The following is a 20,990-nucleotide window of genomic DNA, read 5'->3' on the forward strand; positions in this document are numbered from 1 at the left end:
CCCTAACACAGGATATAATAATAATAGTATGTCATAGATGTATTATATTAGAGAAGGAAAGATAACCAATGGACAAACATAAAATCTACTTTTACTTCTGAAAGTTTTATCCTAACACCAAAGAGTGGGTGACTTTTGATATTGAAGACTGTTGTCTTTTGTTTCTGTCTGCATAACATTAAAAAACAAAAAAAGCATTAGAATTTTTGATTGCCCGTGAAGATATTTTCTTTTATAACTGGTCTCGGAGATATTAGAAACAAATAGCTATTCAACAAAATTGTATTCTGCTGAAAATATAAGCTCATGGGGAAACGAAGGTTTCAGAGAGAAAAAGAACCTTCAGTGAGGGAGACGGTAACAGAAGCGTCATCTCCGTTAGAGTCTCAGACGACGACAAGGAGACGAAGAGGAAGGCCGAGGAAGAATCTTGAGAATCCAGAAGATTTCAAGAAGGAAGAAGACGAAGATTACGAGGACGACGAAGAAGAAGAAGATGAACAAGTTGAGATTATTAACAGAGAGAAACTGAAGAAGAAGATTAGAAGTAGCACTAGCGTCGAAGAAGGGCAGAAGTGGAAACGTGAAGAACTAGCTGAGGAGGAGGAGGAGAAGCCGGATACGACGGCGAAGACGGTTGCACAGCTGTCATATAGACGGTCCAGGAGGAAGAACACACCGGTGAAGAGCTGGTAAACTTTAATTACCAAACAGGAGCTTGATATTATGTTGTGTGTTCATGGATTAACTATCTTTGAGTTATAAATTAATCAAAACCCCTCATGGGAAGACAAGAACCTTTGATTTATAAATTTCTTAGATTGGTTATTCAAAAAAAAAAAAAACAAGAAACAAGTATTGCCAAGTTTTAGATAATCAATGCTATTGTTGGTGGGAAAAAATACAAGTCAATGGCAATTTTTTTGAAATTAATTAAAAATAAGTGTATCATAATGATGCTTTATAGGGTTTTAGTTGTAGTAGGTTGCTTATTATTTTTTATGTGTTGTGTAGTTGATGGTTACGTCTCTTTCGTTTTTTTTTAATAATAGCAAAAGATGCAAATGCACATGGTGAACAGATAAGTTAAGAAACCAATGGATATTGCCAGTGAAAACGACTTGTCTATTACTCTAAAACCACAACAGAGCTGTATATACTTAATATGAACCTTGCTGCAGTTATGCAACACAGACTAAAGAACGCAGTAAACATAAACTAACTAATTTCACGCAAAGACATTATGGGCCCCTGCATGCGTTCACGTGCAAAACCATCTTTATACCAAGAACATCTAAACTTATCAAAATGCAAAACCAGTTTAGAGGACCGGTAAATTCAAAAACTTGATTATCAGTATTCAGTTTGATATGGTTCCAAAACCTTAACGTCTTTCCAGGATTAACTTGTAACACTGAAGTTGAGCAAAAAACAAACAAAGGATCTATAACAAAAAGACATTAAGCTTACTTCCTCTCTTTAAGCTAAAACAGCCTGTGGTTTAGGGTGATGATGCCTTTCCTTCTTGTAACGCAACTGCTCTGGATCAAACCCACCTTCCTCTGCTCCATAAACTGCCCATGATGGTGTTTCCGCCATATAGTCTCTGCTTGTAAACAGTTCTCCAGAAGCCACCTGTGCCAATTCATTCACATGTTTCAGTAAAAATTAGCATGAGGTTTGAGTTTGATCAGTGTTCTTGATTTGGTTTAACTAACTAACTAACCAGATCGTGGAACTTTTCATAGTCGATCCAGGTGAACCACTTTCCATCCACTTTGAACTTGTCAGTTCTCCCTAGAAGAACACAGCAAGAATGGGCGTGCTCGCAAGCCACCTCGTACTCTCCTTTGCTCTTCAGAGACAGTGCTTCTGAGAATGCTTTAACATCCGTGTGCCATGGTACGTTCTCCATTGTCAACTTCGATGTTGCAGATCTGTTTTATGTTTCCATAACATTAACATTATGTAAATGACATGTAGGTAACAAGAGTGGAGAACAAGTGAAACACACTTACGTTCCACAATATGTGACCCCCTTGATCTCGATGAAATCAGGTTTGCCAATGCTGAATAGGTTGAAATACGCTTCTAGCTCCTCTGTGTTCCATCCTTTGACAAGTGTCAAACGGTAGACTGTTCGTTGTTGTTTCTCCTGGAGAGCTTTCAAGGAGTCCTGGGATACAAAGTGGTGCAGATATTATATACGTTTGCCTAAATTCAAATTTCATTTCGAAGGTTTATTACAATAAAGGGCGTTATTTCAAATACTCACAATAAAGCGCTCCCAGAAGTCCGCAAAGAGAGGCCTATCAATAGCCTTCAAGCTCTCTTTGGTGGCAGCATCTACGCTTACGTACAACTGTAGATATCAAAGATAACGAGTTAGGCTATTTGGTTCCGCCTACAAAGCTGGAAAAAACATGTACAAAATAGACACCACGGACCTGGGTGATAGGCTTCATCATCAAAATCTTTTCGGGGAATTGCGCATTAGTAACCAAGAATGTGGAAATACGCTTTCCATGTAGCTCGTCTACAAGGGCGTTGATCTCTGGATACATAATTGGTTCACCAACAAGTGATAACGCACAATGCCTTGGTGTTAGACCTTCTTGTAACTTCTCTGGAGTTACACCTGAAGAACATATCCCCCCAGTAAAACATCAGCATCTGACATTCAAGTAACCAAAACAAGCAGATCATCTATGATTCTACGAGTCCTAGGGAGCTTTTGGTATCACAGCTTCTTGGTGTAAAGGTTTAATTGGCTATCACAATACATGCGGAACCTATTTGTAATGAGGTTGAGTTTCATATCGGATGATATAATGCAAACAAGGGATTCTCATAAACTATCAGAGACCTAGCCGAGATTTTTAAGCATATATTATCCACAAACTAAAACGAGAAGGAAGATATAACAGACCTGGAACTCCTTTCATCTGTTTAATCATCTTTGTATGAAGATCAAGAGCACCTTTCACAATCTCTTTAGGATCGTCCATCTTCCACTGCCAGCTCTTCCCCACCGGATTTGTGTGGTGCCTCCAACAGAAGACACATTTGTTCGCACAAGCCAAACTAGGTGTTGTCTCCATACACCTTTCTTATTCAAAAACCCAAAACACATCTCAACATAAGAAATCACAACCTACAAGCATAAGGCTAAATGTAAACAAAAGAAAAAGAAAAAAACTTTAAATCAAACCTGTGACTCTCAATGCCATAAAAGGAGTGCTTGTAGCAACCTCCCCTCCCTCTAAGCTGTGACTTAGTCCATCTACAAATCTTAACCCCACTATGCGAACCAATGATCTTATACCCCTGCAACAAAAGTTTCACATAAACTTCAGACACTCTATAGCTACTTTTCAAATATCAAAGCAAGAACTACCTGTTTCGTCAAGCTCGCTCTAATCACAGGAGTCACCATCTCCTTCTTCCCATCACCTTTCGCAACTTTCACCACACCATTCTTCCTAGACGGAGCTTTCCCAGCTATATCTTCAAGATCAACAATATCATTGCTATCATCTTCCTCCTCTTCATCCGTCGAATCAATATACTCCTCGCCATCGCTCTCAACGACACCGTTTTGTGAAACCTCATTCGTTATTTCTCGAGCAGAGCCTCCCTTCAGAACTCTAATCACTCCATCACACCACTCCTGAAACTCTCTATCCAACTCTCCATCGTCCACGTCACCTTCTCCGACAGGAACCATCTCCACCCCACCCAGCCCCACCATCCTCCTCGACATCTCCTTCGCCACCGCGTTGTACCTCTCCTCGCCGTAAGCGCGGCTCCCCACGCCGAAAACCCCGAACCTGCACCCGGAGAGAAGAAGCGATCCCACTCGGAAATCCTCCGCGCTCTCCGACAGCCAGTCGACGAGAAACTCCCCGTCCTTGGGCGGCTTCCCGCCCTCCCACGTCGACGCGACGAAGATGGCTACTGTCTCCTTGGGGAGATCCTCCGGCTCGTAGCTCCGCGGATCGACGAGATCGAATGCGACGCCGTTCGATTCCAGGAGTTTGTGGAGGCGTTCGGCTAGGGATTTGGAAGTGCCGGTTTGGGAGATGAAGAAGATCTTCCCTCTGCTGGTGCTGGTGGTGGTGGTGCTAGGGTTTAAGGAGAGGGTTTTGAGGCGTTTCAGGCGGCGGTATTTGTGGATGCAGTAATAAGTAGTCGCCGAGAGTAGAGCTACGAGAGCTAGTCGAGCGTGAATGGAGGACGACGAAGCCATGGATTACGATTACAAACGACTACACAGGCGGCGCGTGGTGCTCACTAACGAGGTTGTTGACACGAACGGACAAATAGCGGAGACGGGGGAGGCTAACTGTATAAGGTTTTACGTAATGTGTTTTTTTTAAGGCCCGATTAATTTAGATTTAAGGCCCAGTTAGTCTAGGTTTAAAAAAGCCCATTAACTTTGTCCGAGATCAGAAAGCCACAATCACGTATTTTCTTTCCCTTTAATCTCTATGCCACGTGGCAATCTGTTATTCTGCAATATTTCGTTTTCAAGAAAAAAAAAACTGAAATGGTGAGAAGTTATCGTAAATGTTGAGTGTTTATATCCTGAACTCCTACTTTATCGGTAATCAACTACCCCATTTGTTTTTAAGCCGTATTCTCTCTTGGAATACTATACGTTTCCGTTTCCATGCCTATAATAACACCCTGTCATCTACCACCATGCTACTCTACAGGAGTTACTCTTCTCTATATATATATCTGCATGCTCTTCTTCGTTTCCCAGACAATATCAACCAGGAAGACACTTTCTCAATTCATTTACTGGTTTGTCTCCTTCAGTTTTTTTTCTTTTCTGTGTAGTGAAATTTAGTTCTGCAGTGTCTAAAGTTGGCCCAAAAGCCAATTTTGCTACTCTTTTTAATTTTATGCAAGAAAATGTTCCAAAAAAAAAACTTTGTGTTGTATTTTTTTCTTTGTTTTATTTACCGGCAACGTTCACTTACGTCACTATGATTGATTCCATATGGTGGTGGTAGTGCCTTCACAGTGCTATTAGTGTGTTTATCGGGAAAATTAGTGAAGTTGTGGCAAATCGTGGTCTTTAATTTGTGAAAAGTTGCAAATTTAGGTCTTTACTGGAGTGTAGCTTGGGGAAGAAACTTAGTATCAGGACTTTACGTAGTGCAAATTTTGGTCTTTTTTGATCTAGGTAAGATGTTAAGTTTGTTTTTACCTTCTAGGGGGAAAGTTACTTTTTTTCGGTGCTTGTGGATCATGGTGGTGCAATTTTTAGTGTCGTATGACTCGTGTTGAATAATCATAGACTTTGTATTCTTTCTAGAAAACGTGTCATCAGGTAGTATTATCCTCGTACGTGCTCCTAAATTTAGCCTTTGTGGGTTCTGACTAACCAGTTACTTCTTCTGAGTTTGATTCCTATATATATTGTTATTATATATATTTTGTGGGGTAGAGCTCGTACGATTTTCTTATGTTGTTTATATCTCGTTTTGTTGGGTGTTTATATATTTTACTGAGTTCATTTGAGGAAAAATAAAAAAACATGAAGTTTGTTTTACTTGATCAACTCTCAGGGGCAAACCTCCTCTGTTTTAAAAGAGCGATGGCAGAACAGCGAGCTAATGGTCTTACGGACGGTGTGGTACAGTTTCACAATGTTGGATCAAAGGATGGATGTGAAGCTCCCCATAAGTGGTCATCCCCTGGAGGAGGAAAGAAAATGGACGTGAGAAACCAGATCTTCTGCAATAGATCTTTGAACATGAAGAATATTATTGCCGTTGGCTTTGATATGGATTACACTCTTGCCCAATACAAGTCTGAAACTTTCGAGTCCCTTGCTTATGAAGGCACTGTAAGGAAATTGGTATATGATTTGGGGTATCCAAGCGAGGTAAGCATGCTATATTTTTTATGTTTAAAGATTGTTACATCTATAAACGTGTGACTGATTGTTATATTTACTGTGGTTAAAAATTATGCAGCTGCTGGAATGGACTTTTGACTGGAACTATATGGTTAGGGGATTAGTGCTGGACAAGAAGAAGGGAAATATCCTGAAGGTGAGCACCTAGTGTACCTATAATAATTGTTGCCTTGGTAATTGACTGTTGCATCATGTTACAGATGGATCGCCATAAGTATGTGAAGGTGGCTTACCATGGGTTTAAGGAGCTCTCTAAGGAAGAGAAAGTTGATAACTACGGAACTAGCCTTGTACGAGACTCTTTTGATGAGCCTGACTACGCTCTCATAGACACCCTCTTTTCTTTGGCTGAAGCCTATCTCTTTGCGCAACTCGTTGACTTCAAAGATAACAACCCCGATAAATTTTCCAAGGACGTTGAGTAAGACAACTTCTATATGTGTTATTGTTTTTGATACAGCTTTGTTATAGCCTCCAAGAAAGCATATGTTATGCTCATGATATTCTATATTGTTTCAGTTATGGTCGTATGTACAAAGATGTCCGGTCTGCTGTTGATATGTGCCACCGTGACGGAACTTTGAAGCAGATGGTGGCAAAGGAACCTAATAAGTAAGGCCGATGGTATATTCATTACTGTTTCTTGCCTTCTTCCTTTTGTTTCATCTCATATAGGTTTTTTAACTTGGCATTTTATCAGGTATATCAACGAGGATGCTACCATTGTACCTCTGATAAAAATGATAAGAGATTCCGGACGCTCTACCTTTTTGGTGACCAATAGGTAATGCTAATGACATATTCTTCAAACTTCAAAGTGTTCTCGTTAAGTCATCATTCATGCATTGCTTATTAAACATCATATTTAAAATGGTTATATGCTCCAAAATTCAACTTAAGCAACTTGACCACTGTAACCTTTTCTCCTGCCCTTGTAATTGAAATGTGAAACATATGGAGTTAGTTACAGAACTTTGTAATGAGACAAAACTTTCATCAGCATTGATTTGTTTTGTTCTCACCTGTTTCTGTCTATCTTTTTTGGAAAGTAATTTTTTTGAATGATATTATTGCAGTTTGTGGGACTACACAAATATTGTGATGAACTTTCTATGCGAAGGCCGCACTGTAAATGGTCCTCATGCTTGCAACTTTGATTGGCTCCAGTACTTTGATGTTGTGATCACTGGCAGGTATTGTTCTTTCTTAGTTTTTTTTTAAATCTAAGTTTTGTTTCTTGCATTATACTCTTGTTATCTCATTTTGTTTGCTATCTGAATTGGATATTTTTATTATGTGAAGTGCAAAACCTGGTTTCTTCCACGAGGAGAGTCGTGCCAACCTTTTTGAGGTGGAACTTGAGTCCGGGATGCTTATTAATACTGACAATGGAACACCTATGGCTCAGGTACGGGTTGTGACATTTATTCAGTCTTTCGCATGCTACTTTTCGAAAAATGTTGCAATTTTTCCTTTTTCATTTAATGCTTTGACAGGTGGGAGATCCTTCACCAAAAATTTCACTGAAGAAGAGTAAAGACAAAGCGTGTCGAGTCTTCCAAGGTGGTAATGTTGGTCACCTTCACACTTTGCTCTCCATCGAGTCAAGCTCTCAGGTACTGCGCGCATTATAGTAGTAACAAGATGTACCGTGCTATATGCATCATTTGTCACTTATTCATTTTTATTCGACCTTATTAGGTTCTTTACGTTGGTGATCACATATACGGTGATATCTTGCGCAGCAAAAAAGTTCTTGGTAAGGTTTTCTTTTCCAGTTAATAGATTTTTTCTTCTGTGATGTAAACTTAAACTAATCATCATGGATTAAACTGACCTATGCTAATAAGAAGAATATGAGCATGGGAGTAGGCTATAGACATTCTTTGTGAAGAAAGTAACTTAGGTTTTAGAAGAAACTGTTAAAAGGGTACTTAAATTTTTACTCAGGCTGGAGAACAATGCTTGTTGTTCCGGAACTTGAAAAGGAGGTTGAACTTCTATGGGAACTGAGGTACACCCGTAAGGTGAATGGATCCTCTCTTCTATATATTGTATTGTATGATATATGATTTAGTGAAAATTGGCTTTTCCTTTATCTGATAAATGTTTGGTTTGCAGAAACTAATTTTGATGAGGAAAGAGCGTGATTCAGTCGAAGACAAGATCCATCATCTGAACTGGTCGCTCAAGTGAGTCTTGTTTTAAATTAGGATTTGAACCAAAGAAAGCTGTGTGACCAATCGTATCGTGTCAGGTTTGAGGATCTTAAAGGGAATGATAAGCAGGAAATGCTATCAGCAGTCAAGGACTTGGTGGTAATATAGGATTTTTAAGACTCCTTAATCTCCAGTAGTTTGCATATTCATTCAATATTTGATGTTTTTTTTGGTGGGATTTCAACAGATTAAAAGAGATGAAGTACGACTCAGTCTTCAAGAAGCTCAAAGGAAAAGCCACAAAAAGGTAAAGTGCAGAGGTTATCAGTGTAAAAACTAGTTCAAAGTTCCAATGCTCATGTTGTGGCTTTTTTTTTCTTTTGGTTACTGCAGTTTCACAATGTGTGGGGGCAGTTAATGAAAACTGGTTACCAAAGTTCTAGATTCGCTCACCAGGTAATAGAACGTTTTTTTTTTTTTTATAGACATAAAACGTTTTATATATATGTAATGGTTAGTGTTTTTGCCTATTTGAGGAATTGATTTCATGTTTTCTTTCAATCTAGGTGGAGAGATTCGCATGCCTATACACTAGCCAAGTGTCTAACTTGCGCTTGTACTCACCTGATAAGTACTACAGGCCAAGTGAAGACCTAATGTCCCATGACTTCCACCACCTTCCCCAATTTGATTGATCCGACGAGTGAGATAGCTAAAGAAAGACCAAGCTCTGAAGGCAGAGAGTGTATTATCAGAAGTAACTGTTTGGTTTTGTTGGGTGCTTATTCTTGTTGTCCGCAAGCTTCCTTTTATCTTTTTTTTTTTCCTCATTGCATTTTCAGTTTCACTTTGGTACGAACTATAAGTTTGGGAATCTTTTTAGAACGTTTTCTTTTTTACCTTGCGGCAAGTTAGTGTTTACAAAACTCATTGATCTATTTATCTTATTATTTTTTTAAAAAGGTTCACTACTGTTCCTGTTGTTACGGTTGTTCTGTTTTATGAGAAGAAAGTTATTTTTCCCTGAAGCTATGCATTTAACTCCCTCCATAACCATCAATGGCTACTTATAGCTTCACAGAGAAGAAGCAGAACACGTCTTGTTTAGTGCTTTAGGTAACCTTTTCGCCAACAGAGGATGTTGTAATCCTAATTTTGAATCTGTTTAGTCCAAAGCATACTAACAAGTCACATCAAGTTGTTGTTTGTCTTGCTAAAGTTATTCACACGCTTTAAGCGGTAACATCTGCGTTGGCCTAATTTTTACTCTATAAGAAAAGAGTTTGATCAAATTACAAAAAAAAAAACTTGAAGGTGTGTTCATATACACATAACAGAAGATTATTGACAAACAAACAAACAAATGTTGGTAACTTCTCAGCAACAGCTGGAAAATCTCTGACATTACTTTGTTTCTTCTTCTTCTTTGGCCAAAAACAGAGATGTGTGGTGAGAGGGGGACAGAAAATGATATCTCCGTTTACAGTATTCTCATCTGAACAAGGCTTGAAGCTCTTCAAGCGTTTTCCCTTTGGTCTCAGGAACCCATAGAGTCACAAACACCACCGTGAATGCACAAACCACCGCGTACAGTGTGAAAGTTCCTGTCCCAAATATTAACCAAATTACCCATTTTAAAAATTATCTACCTGGTGCACCCTCATGGTGAAAGAGAGAAAAAGAGTAAATAAGAGAGAAACCTCCACTGCTCCAGGCTAAGAGCAAGTTTGCAGTCATGGTGATCAACCAAGAAAAGAACCAATTGGCTAAAGTTGCTATGCTTCCTGCTAAACCCTTTATGTTCACAGGAAGGATCTGTTTTTTATCACAACAACAACAACAAAGCAATCAAAAGATAGTTTAATCAAAGAATAGTTTAATCAAAGTTCTTACAACACTTTAGTTCTAACTCTTTTTAATACCTCAGACATAATGAGCCACGGAATCGGTCCCATTCCTAATGAGAAAGAAACAACCATTGCCTGTAATAATTCAACAAGAGTTAAAAGCAAAGTTAACATCAAGAAAGTTGTAATACAATAGCAAAACAAACTCACCACTACTCCAATTACAGACAGGATGCTCAGCATACTGTACATGTCTGAATCATGAGACACAAATCCCTAAAACAAATACATGTTAAAAAAAAACTCAAAACGTTGTTTCAGAAGATTAATAAAACAGGTGTAACTTAGGGAAGTTGCAAACTATACAAAAAAGTACCTTAAGGTAGAAAGCAGCTGCAACAATCACAAGGCTGATCGTCATCCCAACCGAAGAGATCTACAAAACATTTTCCATTTGCCTTATTAGTTACTATTGGACATGTCCTGAGTCCTCAAGATAATGACACTAATGAATACTCACGGTAAGCAGAAGCCGACGACCTGCTTTGTCCACCAACCATGTTGAGATTGCAGTAGCCACTACTTGAATAGCACCTACCCCAAATGTTGCTGCATTACTCGATGTAACTCCTGAAAACGAAAAACATGAAAAATGTTGAAGCTATGTTAAATAATCTGAAACAAGAAACGTTTACATGTTCTCAGAGCAGGGGATTTACCTGCAGATTCAAAGATTGTACTGGAATAGAATAAGACGCCGTTAATCCCACCAAGTTGTTGAAGTACAAGCAACCCTATACCAACCTGTTACACACACACACACACACACAAAAATGAGTTTTAAGATAATGTTTGTTATGGTAGAGAAAGATATTCAATTGTTTTGTACCATAAGTGGGAAATAGTATCTCCTCCGCTTGAGATCTACAAACCGAACTGTAGATGATCGCTTAGAAGATGATGCCACAGATCTCTTCAGGAGATATGAAAAAAGAATAAGTGTTTGATAATCATTCAATCATTCATGCACCTTTAAGAAGGAAAGATTCTGAGTGGGTGATATTACCTTGATTTCATTAACCTCAACGGTAATATCAGTCTCAAATCCTCTGAGAACTTGTAATGAAGTTTCAAAATCATCAGTCATACCCATTTTTGCCTACAAAATTAAAGTAAAAGCATCACATAAGAGTGGATTAACTAAAAAATATGCACTCACTCACTCAAGAAAATAAAATACTATAACTAACTTACCAGCCAGCGAGGGGACTCAGGAATGAAAAAGAGACCCGGTATCAATACTATGCACGGCAATGTCCCTAAAGGATAAAGACAAGAAAGAATGTGATGAGAGGCATGCTGATGAAAACATAGTCAGAAAAAAAAACAGTTTCAGGCTTTGTGTGTTGATGAGACTTACCCAAAACTGCAAGAATCCTCCAAGGAACAAAGAGGCCAAGTAAATAAGCCAACATTATTCCAATTGTCACAGAAAGCTACATGCACAGAGTTAACCAAACATCTAATGTTTAGCATTAAGAATCCGTTTCCAAAAAAGAAGAAGCAGTCAGCTTAGACGTGTCAGACCTGGTTAACTGAACCCAATCCTCCCCTCATATTCTGTGGAGCTATCTCAGCAATGTATACTGGCACCTAAAACCACAAACCAGAGTTGCATAAATTTACTTAAATTCCATAGGCAAAACAACAACAAGGTGAATATTCAGTATTTACAGTGTAAGATATGATCCCAACACCAAAGCCTTCTAAAAGTCTCCCCATGTAAAGAAACGAAGTATCCTACAAAAAAACCAAGAATGAACAATCTAACAATTTTCAGATCAAGTAAAGAAACTAGAAAACAAACAAAAGACTCACTTTTGCAAATGATATGCAAAGCCAGCCAATGATATTGGGAATTGCAGCAATCATCAGAGACTGTCCAAGATACACACACAAGTAAGAAGTCATAAGCTGGATCAAAAAATTCAAAAACAGAGTAAGTAATCCAAAGCTATACCCCTTTCCGTCCAATGTATTCTGCAATCTGACCACTAGCAATTGCACCAACCATAGCACCCACATTGGATAGAGAACCAAACACAGAGTACTAACACATGGACACAAGAGATCAAAAGTCAGGCTAAACCGAAATAAACCAGAGAGCTGGCTTCTAGACAAAAGAGATTGGTTTTTATTACCTCGGATACAGTTAAACCGAGATCCTTAGTGATCGCAGCTTGTGTCGGAGAAGAATAACCACACTGAAACCCAAAAAAAAAAGATTACAAAATCAGCCACAAATGGAAAAACTAACAAAAAGGTTGGGACTTTTTATATAAACTTACGGTGAAACCGAACTGAATAGGACCAAGAGCAACGATCAGAACACAAGCAAGAACAGAGATTGAGCTGTCTCTGATAACTTGAGACGAACCCATCATGCTCGATTGTCTTGAACCCATCCGGTACCAGCTCCCTGTGTGTAAGAAAGGTCGTCGCAGATCATTCCTTACCTCCTCTGTATCACTCATTTTTTTTTTTGATTCTTGTCTCTATACACTCTCTGTCCTAATCTATATTATATCGAAAGGTTCAAGCTTTGGCCTCCTGATGAAGTAAAAATGAAAAACTCCTTTGGACTTTCTAGAAACTTTGATGACGAAGCTTGGATAAGAACGGATTAAGAGACACGCCGTCTTGTTATTTAACAAAAAAAAAAGAAAAAAATCGAAAAAGGAAGAGGATTTTGGGATGTATATGGGGGCTGTAATGTAGTGATTAATGGCTGGCTGGTGAGACAAGAGGAGACTTGTTCAGATAGTTTTTTTTTTCCTTTAAAGATCACAACAGGTAGCGTTCGTCGCATAAACCGAATTTGGACAAAATTTTAGATAGGAGATAATTTATTTATTTATTGATAAAACTAAATGTTTCTTTTTGGACAACGATAAAACTAAATGTATATCTTATTATTACCAAGCTTTTGTTTGAGGATATTTTATTTTTATTTTTGCTAAAACTAAAAAAGTATTTAGACTAAACAAAATATACTATTTGTATGAATAATGTTGTCATATGCTAAAGATAATTACAATGTTTTTTGGATGATGAATAATTGTTATGTAGATCTTTTGCTAAAACTAAAAATATAATATCGTCATCAGGATTTACTAAAATGTGAATGCAGATTCTGAATAAAAATATGTTGGTTGTAAATAAGAATGTTATTTTATGATATTTTTGGATAGTTTATATCTATTTTCCAAATGCCAGTTAGTGTTTGTTTTGGATATTAATCATTTTTGGTCAGTAATTCACTACCCTTAATTAATGGATTTTAATTTAGGAAATGATATATAATTACTACAAAATACAATCAACTACACTAGTTAATCCCAGATTGGAGGTTTGTTCTCTTGGATATGACATCCACGTCTTGCTTACATCATTATTAAATACGAAAATAAGTAATTTTGTAATTTAAGCTTATTATTTGCAGTGTTCTAAAAATCGATTTAGGCGGCGCTTAGGCGTCCGTCCAGTCAGTAAACTCGAGTATGAACGAAACGATGTTTTAAGCGATTTATTTAAAAATTGGTCTAGACGTCCAAAAAATCGACCTAGACACCCGTATAAACAATAATTCTCCATAAAATGCATAAACCGCCTAGCGATTTTTAGAACTTTGTATTCATTCTTTTAGCAAATATTAGAGTATGTAACCATTATATTCTCTTGGATGTCCGTGAACGCACCGCACGCACCGTACTCGTATTACGAAAGTAAAGTTCGAAACCCTTATTTCAAATATTAATTCAATTTTAAGTCTTCAATTTTTATTATCACATCTACATAAAAAGCCACATTATTAACGATGGTCTACCCTTTAGACTAAATCAAATTGTTTTGTTTTTAATCGCCGTTTGGTAAGAAACATAACAGTAAACAAAAAGCAAAACGAGAAAAATGTGAGGGAAGAGGTGGCCAGAACACAAAAAGACAAGAGTATCATATCATACCAAACACGTCTCTGTGATCTGATACTACTGTCTCCATTCATAATCCAACCAATCTTCTTGTTGACCACAAATTTTATATATCTGCACTGTTACATATCACTGATTAAAAGTATTTTGTTGTTACCACCTCGTTTCTCACATGTACAATAGTCTACAAATAGTAGAAAATAAACACAAACATTACCTAAACTTTTGTTTAAAACAGAGATATAAAATTAGGTTATGTATTTAAACAAAAAAAAACATCACCTAATTTTATATCTCAAATTCGATGAAAACAATAAATCAAAGACCGTCTGTGTTATTGGGCTCCACTTTGAATACCCAAGCAATTTAGTTTGGGCTATAAAATAAATCAACTTCTATAAATTTTATTAAAAGCCCATATAGGAGAACGTCGGAGCGTGAGTACCGCTCTCGGAATTGTTGTTGAGAATTGAGATAAAGATTCAGTTTAATCCTTTCATATAGAATACTTGTATCGAGATTACAACTCACAATGAGAAGATATCCTACGTAGTTTTGTGGACTTTAGGATGTTCAAGAATAGCATCTATGCAGGGAATGTGTATTGAGGTTGGTTAATGGTAATTATGGCTGTAGTAAGTTTATTCCTCATGCCGAATCCTTTAATTTTATTTCTTGAAAATTTGAATTAAGATTAAGTTCTCAAAATTATCTTGCAAGAGATGAGGAAACTATTTCTGACATGAAGGCTGACGACTGGGTTTGTAGTCATTTACACCAAATTTAAGTATATAGTCCGTCTCGATTGGGTTGAAAGGAATCTGCAAGCTATGCAGAATATATAGTGATTATCTGCATGTGCGGCAGTTAACGCTTTCACGAAAACAAGATAAGCTGGGTTTTTAATACTAGCAGAAAATGGTACTTTTGGACTTTCAATATCTGATACTTGCCTACTTTGTAACTAGTTAATGTGTAACATTACCCCAAGCAAAGGCAAGAAAACTCAAGTAAACAGTGGTTGATATATTAGTCTTCCTAACAGGACATGTGGACAAACATAGCTTGCTTAGACACCACAAGTTGTCGTCTTTCATAGTGTTATAGGGATTTAGTCCGGTCGTCAGCTACTGCCTGGTGAAAAAGTTGATTCTTCCGCATACAGAAGAAATTGTTCCAATCCACCTGCATTTTTTCTTTTATAATAGAGATTTCTATTTTTTCCTCTATATATAGAGGAACAAATAGCATTCTTCTATTTTTTACTCTATAAAATAGAAATTAATATTTTAGAGAAATACATTGGAGATGGTATTCTGAAGAATATGTAGGATTTAGTTTAGTTAATTATGAACTTCAATCTTGGAGACTTACTATTGTTTTATATTCGTTACTAATCGTAAAAAAAGAACTTATGGTTTTGCTAATGAGGAAAAATCACAAGAAACTCATGAACGGAGGAGGTTATGTCATTGTTATGTTGAATTGTCAAACACACTTAAAAAATCTTACTCTCCCGGAAGAAAAAAATAAGAAAGACTTTTGATGATACATCGTTCTTGGGATCTTCTATTATAAGTGTGAAGACAACGGAGTAGATGAAGAAACTATTGTTTGGTTTCTTGCCTCTGTCACTGTAACAGAAACACACCAGCTTCATCTTTTCTCCTCCACACAATTTTAATATATGTTTTAGTAAGTAGAGAGTTGTGTGTGAAAGTGAAGTATGGGAGATTGATGAAGACGTGAGAGGCAAACAGAACTCATTAGTAGAAAACAAACAAAGCAAAGTGTTCTGAAACAGTGAAGTAAGACTTGTTCTGGTTTTGGCTACAAAACAAGTTGGCAACACAAAACTCTTAAGTTTTGTTTTTCAGAAAGAAGAGAGAGCTGATAGGGACAACTCAAACCACTGCTTTCCCTTTCATTCATTTCATTTTCCAGCCAATTTTTTCTTATATATACAAAATATAATTCTTAATGGTGGCCTAAGAATGTTCAATGAACTAGTCAAATCCCTTGAGTTACATTATGCAACTCTTTTGAAGGCATTTAGTTAACCAGAGATCGGTTTAGATGAACCAATTGACTACTTTGGTGAAAACCAAGTTGGTGGAATTTGAAAATTCCAAATCCCAAAATGTCCCTACAACAAAACAGAAGCTACACATGAGGTGTAGAAAAACCATACACCGGGAGAAAATTGAAAAAAAAAAGGTTAAAAACAGAGAAAGTAAAAAGGGTTACTTGCGATGGGAAGCGTGGAGGGTGGCAGAGAGAGAGATTCAGACATTGTTGAGTTCTACAGTTGTTACTACTTCAAAACTGCTTTTTGGGTTTTGATTCTCTGTCTGAATATAGACATTTCATATCTTCACAACTCTCACCAGTTCCTTATTTCATATATTGGTTGATTCTTCTTTTAATACATTGATTAATTAAGTCTATTTGTTACTTTGCTGTGACTACAAATATGAATGTTAATCTTAGCAAGCATGATATTTGTATTTTACTTTGAAATGTAGTGTTGAAATTTTGTTGCTAAAGAATACTGAGACATAATGATCTGGAACCTATCAGATATGTACAGCTTCGGTTTTTGTTTGGATTCGTCAGAGAAGGAGTGACATTTCCAAGATAATTAAGTTGGTAAAATCTGTGGTGGGTGAAATTGTAAAGCGACGTTCTTATTCGTGGGCACTGGGCAGTGGCTTATATCACCGGTTCACCATTTTTTTATGTCTTAAGAACATTAACAAAGTCCAGAACATCATGGTCCAATGGTAAGGACGGACTCCTTCCTTCATCTAAGTTGTGAGTTCAAACCCTGATAGAGAGAACTAAGTCATGATTTCTGGACACTAACACAGATATGAATCTATGCTTTAGGGTTTATTTGCATACCCGGAGAAAGGGTTTATCCGTGGGCTGCACTTCTCCTTAAGAATTAGTCTGAATCCTTCCATAAGCCCGGGATACTCCCAGATTAATCCAAAAAAAAAGAACATTAACAAAGAGTCAAGTCTATAATAAAGGTTCATCAACTCATAATCCAAAGTTTTAAAACATTTGAATTTAAATGATATAGACCTGAGAAATATTATATAGTATCAAACTGTTATATGACCTGAGAAATGGCATGCAGTTGTTTTGTTAAGTTGTTAACCATTTCTTATGGATTTCTCGAAAAATGATTTACAAACCTAAATTCAGAGTTAAACCAGAGAAGATAAGTTTGGGTTTCAAGTTTGATTTGTTTTTTAAATTAAAGTAAAAAAAAATTGTTAGAAAGAGAATGAGGTCATAATGCTAAAGGGGACAAAAACATGTTATGGTAGATAAGTAATTATCGTGTGACAGGCTGTGTCCATGAAAATTTCTGCAGAAGCTATGACGATTACTTTTATTTTATATTTTATCAAATTTAATTAATTACTAAAGCCAAGTTACAAATTTTTTTAATTAATTACGATAATTTTACATTTTTGCAACCTTTTTACAACAGTTTTACACGCATGGATTGTAGACGTAGCATTGACGATTTTATATATACTGTATATCTTACATCTTCAGAAAGTACAGTATATTACGTCACGCGTGAATGAATGAATGGATATCTATTTGCATTTCAGGATATTAAATATAGGTAATACGACAAATGGATTAATAATGTTAATATAGTTTTGTATTGAAAGATTTTTTTTTATCTGTTGGATTAAATTGAAATAACGTGGCTTACAATCTGGTAAAAGAACAAAGTTCTTCCGAAACCATAAATCGACGAGGTAAGACAACATCTCTCGGAACCAAAAGTAAAATGTATCGAAAGATTATTAGTATGGATGTTTTTACATGTTTGTATTAAACTCAATGTCTTTTTGTGCTCCAAAAAGCTTCTAGTTAATTTATATATTCAAAAGGAAAAGTAAAAAAGAAGAAGATAAAAGGTAAGATAGGAAGACACACTTTGTATGGTCTCATGTATTGTCTTAAGTAAATGAAGTATGTTCTGAGTTTTTCTTTAGTTTAAAAACGATACAACTAAACAAATAATAAAATAAAAGTAAAGGTAGGGTGAAAGAGGAAAGAAGCAAAGATATGAGCAAGGGTAAATGGTGCTTCGACAAATTAGGGCTTAAAGGGTTTTAAAAAAAAATCAAGCGAGCGAGAAGAGAGTAATAATAATGAAGGAGAGAGAGAGAGAGAATGGGCGGGGCCCATAATGTGCAGGGCATGTGGCTGGGCTTCCAACTTGACCTTGTCGGTTGCTCTCTGCACTGCTCTTCTCTGCAACCCACACACTATAAAGCCTAATTCCCTTTTTTTTAGTTAATCTCTTTATATTTTTTGCTCATTCGAAAAAAGCAATATGGTGATTACTTTGGTTCTAGAGTTTTTCCGGAAGTTGTTATGCATTTGTTTCAAACTTTCAATAGTTTTGCACTTCTATTCTGCGTTGTTATAAACCGCAATGAAATATTCACTTTACCTTCCAAATTTTAGAAGTTATTATAGGGCTGATAGTGGGAATTAGATTTTTATGATTTTAGAATTTATAGAATTTAATGTTGTTGGTCTATAGATTCTCACATTCTATTGGTACGATGATTTTATAATTTTTTACAAAGTCTATTGTTATTCAAAAGGTTTATATTTTAATAATTCTATAAATCTATTAAAGTTAGTGTTATTAAAATTTGTATTTTTAACCATTTAAGTCATGAAACAAGATTTTGATAACACTCCATATATCCCATCTAATCTATTAATTTAGGGATTATCTACTGTTTGAAGTTCTCATTTAAATTTTGGACTCTTTCATAGTTGGTGCTAGAATATATCATGCCTCCTATACAATGCAACCTACCAACTTAAATTAAACCAAATCTTAACCAACATAGATTAGTTAAACCTAACCAGTAACACTTTTATAATATTTTTGGTTAATCTCTTAATATAATTAGATCATATAAAACTGAACCACTCTTAAATAACGAGTTTCATATCATTCCAAATAAGAGAAAAAATATCAGATTTATTTATAACGTAAGCATACAAAGACCGTCTATGCTTATGCTCATTGATCTTCCAAAAACCAAATAATTGTGGCATAGACCAATATAGGCTCATGTTCGTATCACTAACTTTACTTCCATATATTTACTTTTCACCTACATCATATCACAACATACACAGTTATGCAAGAACATGATTTTTTTTGTTCAAACAACCAAATAATGGTGGCATATGGTCAGTAGATTTTTTAAATATGTTTTTTTATATATTACATTTTACGAGACTATGTGTATAAGTTTTTTTTGAAAAAGAGCATAACTATGTGTATAAGTTAAAAGGTAAAAAGTGTGACAAAGCAAATTATTATACTAAAAATGAAAGAAGATTAAATATAAACTAATAACAAATACAACACAAATTATAACACTATTAAATTCTATATATATTTAATAAAATATTATATATGTCTAATATGTATATATATATATATAAATGTTACACAAAATATATATAATATTATATACACATATTATATATACCATATATTATTAATTGAAATTTGACAAATCAATTTCCGCCCTTTAGGGCGGGTCCTAATCTAGTTAGATTCTTAAAATCATAGATTTTCACAATATACAAAATTTTCTACAGCTCTTTCTAAATTTAACAAATCTATCAACATTTAAAATCAACAAACTCTAGATTAATTTAACTTCCACTAATATTCCCATAATTTATACCTAGATTTTATAAAATTTAAATAATATTTTTGTTAAAATTCATCTTAAAATATATTTCTCTCCGAAATCTCAAAACCAACAATAAACATTAATATAACTGAACTTATTGAACAATCAATTTTGATTGTTAAAAATATATTTACACTAATTAACAGTATGTTTTCAGAGTATTATTCATAAATTAAATTTATATTCGAAGTAATAAGATTATTACAGATATTGATTGCGTAGACTAAGTTCTGATTAATTATTATTTATGTATATGTTTAATTTTATATTCCTTATGTTTAATTTTATACGCTTGAAATGTGTTAAAGTGGCGTATTTTAAAAAACGAATAAAGATAGATGTAGTATTCATTCGTTCGATTATGACTTCTAAACTATATGAACTCCTTTAATAAATCACTCGTGAGCAAAAACACAAACATTCAAACTCCAGTATAAAAGAGTGTTAGTGGAACTTACATTTATATAGAGTTTGTTGATTTTAAAAGTTGAGAAATTTGTTAACTTTGAAAAGAATTGTAAATATTTTTGTATATTGTGAAAATCTATGAAAATAAAGTAATGTTATGATTTTAGAATTCAAAAGAAACATGTAGTATTCTCAAAATTTTATTTTATGAGTTAAAATATCAAGAATTCAACTTCTAATAACACTTACTATAATAGATTTGTAGAATCATTAACATCTAAACTTTTTGAATAACAACTGATTTTCTATAGAATTAGAAAATCAATAAACCAATAACACAATATTTTAATGAAAATATGAGAATTTATAAACCAATAATACTAAACTTGAAAATTCTAAGAATTATTATAAATTCAATCCCCACTAACATCTCTAAGATAATCAAATTTCTTGTTGTCGCAGGTAGATTGATTAAGAACGTTTGGATCGGATTAGTTGATCCCCTCAAACGCTCTTAATTCTATTAATGGTGACGCAAACAATGCAGAAAAAAGCACTTAATTCATAATGTCTACGAGAAGTATAGATTGAGAGTTGTGGTCTTGTAGTTGCAAGGGCATCTCCAACCCTACTCCATTTTTTTCCTCCAAAATGGAGTAAAAGTGAAAATGAAGTAAGAATTGTTCAAATCCAACTCTATATCTCACTCTATGATAGTGTTTATTCCATAAATGGAATAATCTAATTTTTGTTTGTTCATCACTTCATTATGAAGTGAGAAATGGAATAGGGTTAGAATATTTTTACTCTATTTCACTTTTACTCCAATTTGGAAGAAAAAATGGAATATTACATTGGAGATGCTTTAAGTAAACCTGAATATTGTATAT

At 35.3% G+C, this 20,990-nt stretch overlaps 4 protein-coding genes across 4 annotated transcripts; 2 read left to right on the plus strand and 2 right to left on the minus strand.

The window, feature by feature from the left end:
* The first annotated feature begins 186 nt into the window (after window positions 1–186).
* LOC108818192 (uncharacterized) lies at window positions 187–824 on the plus strand. Its single transcript, XM_018591089.2, has one exon. The coding sequence runs from the start codon at window positions 307–309 to the stop codon at window positions 694–696; it is 390 nt and encodes a 129-aa protein (XP_018446591.1). The 5' UTR covers window positions 187–306; the 3' UTR covers window positions 697–824.
* Window positions 825–1,333: 509 nt separating this feature from the next.
* On the minus strand, window positions 1,334–4,341 carry LOC108818191 (S-adenosyl-L-methionine-dependent tRNA 4-demethylwyosine synthase). The gene is made up of 8 exons (XM_018591088.2): window positions 3,398–4,341; window positions 3,212–3,327; window positions 2,930–3,105; window positions 2,448–2,638; window positions 2,276–2,362; window positions 2,019–2,176; window positions 1,727–1,937; window positions 1,334–1,635 (listed from the first exon to the last, which is right to left on the minus strand). The coding sequence occupies exons 1-8, from the start codon at window positions 4,247–4,249 to the stop codon at window positions 1,480–1,482; spliced, it is 1,947 nt and encodes a 648-aa protein (XP_018446590.2). The 5' UTR covers window positions 4,250–4,341; the 3' UTR covers window positions 1,334–1,479.
* A 280-nt stretch (window positions 4,342–4,621) lies between these two features.
* Window positions 4,622–9,070, plus strand: LOC108816687 (uncharacterized). Its single transcript, XM_018589253.2, has 16 exons — window positions 4,622–4,809; window positions 5,580–5,899; window positions 5,991–6,068; window positions 6,133–6,353; window positions 6,452–6,544; window positions 6,633–6,716; window positions 7,009–7,125; window positions 7,235–7,340; window positions 7,429–7,548; window positions 7,634–7,691; window positions 7,883–7,959; window positions 8,054–8,124; window positions 8,190–8,250; window positions 8,339–8,398; window positions 8,485–8,547; window positions 8,658–9,070. The coding sequence occupies exons 2-16, from the start codon at window positions 5,609–5,611 to the stop codon at window positions 8,784–8,786; spliced, it is 1,629 nt and encodes a 542-aa protein (XP_018444755.1). The 5' UTR covers window positions 4,622–4,809; window positions 5,580–5,608; the 3' UTR covers window positions 8,787–9,070.
* Window positions 9,071–9,322: 252 nt separating this feature from the next.
* LOC108814324 (sugar transporter ERD6-like 6) lies at window positions 9,323–12,807 on the minus strand. The gene is made up of 17 exons (XM_018586871.2): window positions 12,287–12,807; window positions 12,140–12,202; window positions 11,959–12,048; window positions 11,817–11,876; window positions 11,673–11,738; window positions 11,526–11,591; window positions 11,359–11,434; window positions 11,193–11,257; window positions 11,005–11,097; window positions 10,828–10,911; window positions 10,658–10,742; window positions 10,459–10,568; window positions 10,315–10,374; window positions 10,149–10,214; window positions 10,014–10,073; window positions 9,792–9,906; window positions 9,323–9,695 (listed from the first exon to the last, which is right to left on the minus strand). Exons 1-17 carry the CDS (start codon window positions 12,470–12,472, stop codon window positions 9,583–9,585), a joined length of 1,458 nt encoding a protein of 485 aa, XP_018442373.1. The 5' UTR covers window positions 12,473–12,807; the 3' UTR covers window positions 9,323–9,582.
* Between the last annotated feature and the right edge of the window lie 8,183 nt (window positions 12,808–20,990).

This window comes from Raphanus sativus, chromosome 7 (genome assembly GCF_000801105.2).
Source record: "Raphanus sativus cultivar WK10039 chromosome 7, ASM80110v3, whole genome shotgun sequence".
In the NCBI taxonomy this organism is placed as follows: Eukaryota; Viridiplantae; Streptophyta; class Magnoliopsida; order Brassicales; family Brassicaceae; genus Raphanus; species Raphanus sativus.

Excerpts from the sequence above, each read along its gene's own strand:
- LOC108816687 (XM_018589253.2), top strand. The coding sequence starts at position 5,609 with ATGGCAGAACAGCGAGCTAATGGTCTTACGGACGGTGTGGTACAGTTT. Across the intron at positions 7,126-7,234 it reads GATGTTGTGATCACTGGCAG|TGCAAAACCTGGTTTCTTCC; the intron begins GTATTGTTCTTT and ends TATTATGTGAAG. Across the intron at positions 7,549-7,633 it reads CCATCGAGTCAAGCTCTCAG|GTTCTTTACGTTGGTGATCA; the intron begins GTACTGCGCGCA and ends CGACCTTATTAG.
- LOC108818191 (XM_018591088.2), bottom strand. The coding sequence starts at position 4,249 with ATGGCTTCGTCGTCCTCCATTCACGCTCGACTAGCTCTCGTAGCTCTA. Across the intron at positions 3,106-3,211 it reads TATGGCATTGAGAGTCACAG|GTGTATGGAGACAACACCTA; the intron begins GTTTGATTTAAA and ends TGAATAAGAAAG. Across the intron at positions 2,177-2,275 it reads ACTTCTGGGAGCGCTTTATT|GACTCCTTGAAAGCTCTCCA; the intron begins GTGAGTATTTGA and ends TTTGTATCCCAG.
- LOC108818192 (XM_018591089.2), top strand. The coding sequence starts at position 307 with ATGGGGAAACGAAGGTTTCAGAGAGAAAAAGAACCTTCAGTGAGGGAG.
- LOC108814324 (XM_018586871.2), bottom strand. The coding sequence starts at position 12,472 with ATGAGTGATACAGAGGAGGTAAGGAATGATCTGCGACGACCTTTCTTA. Across the intron at positions 12,049-12,139 it reads TCGGTTTAACTGTATCCGAG|TACTCTGTGTTTGGTTCTCT; the intron begins GTAATAAAAACC and ends TCCATGTGTTAG. Across the intron at positions 10,375-10,458 it reads GTCGTCGGCTTCTGCTTACC|ATCTCTTCGGTTGGGATGAC; the intron begins GTGAGTATTCAT and ends AATGTTTTGTAG.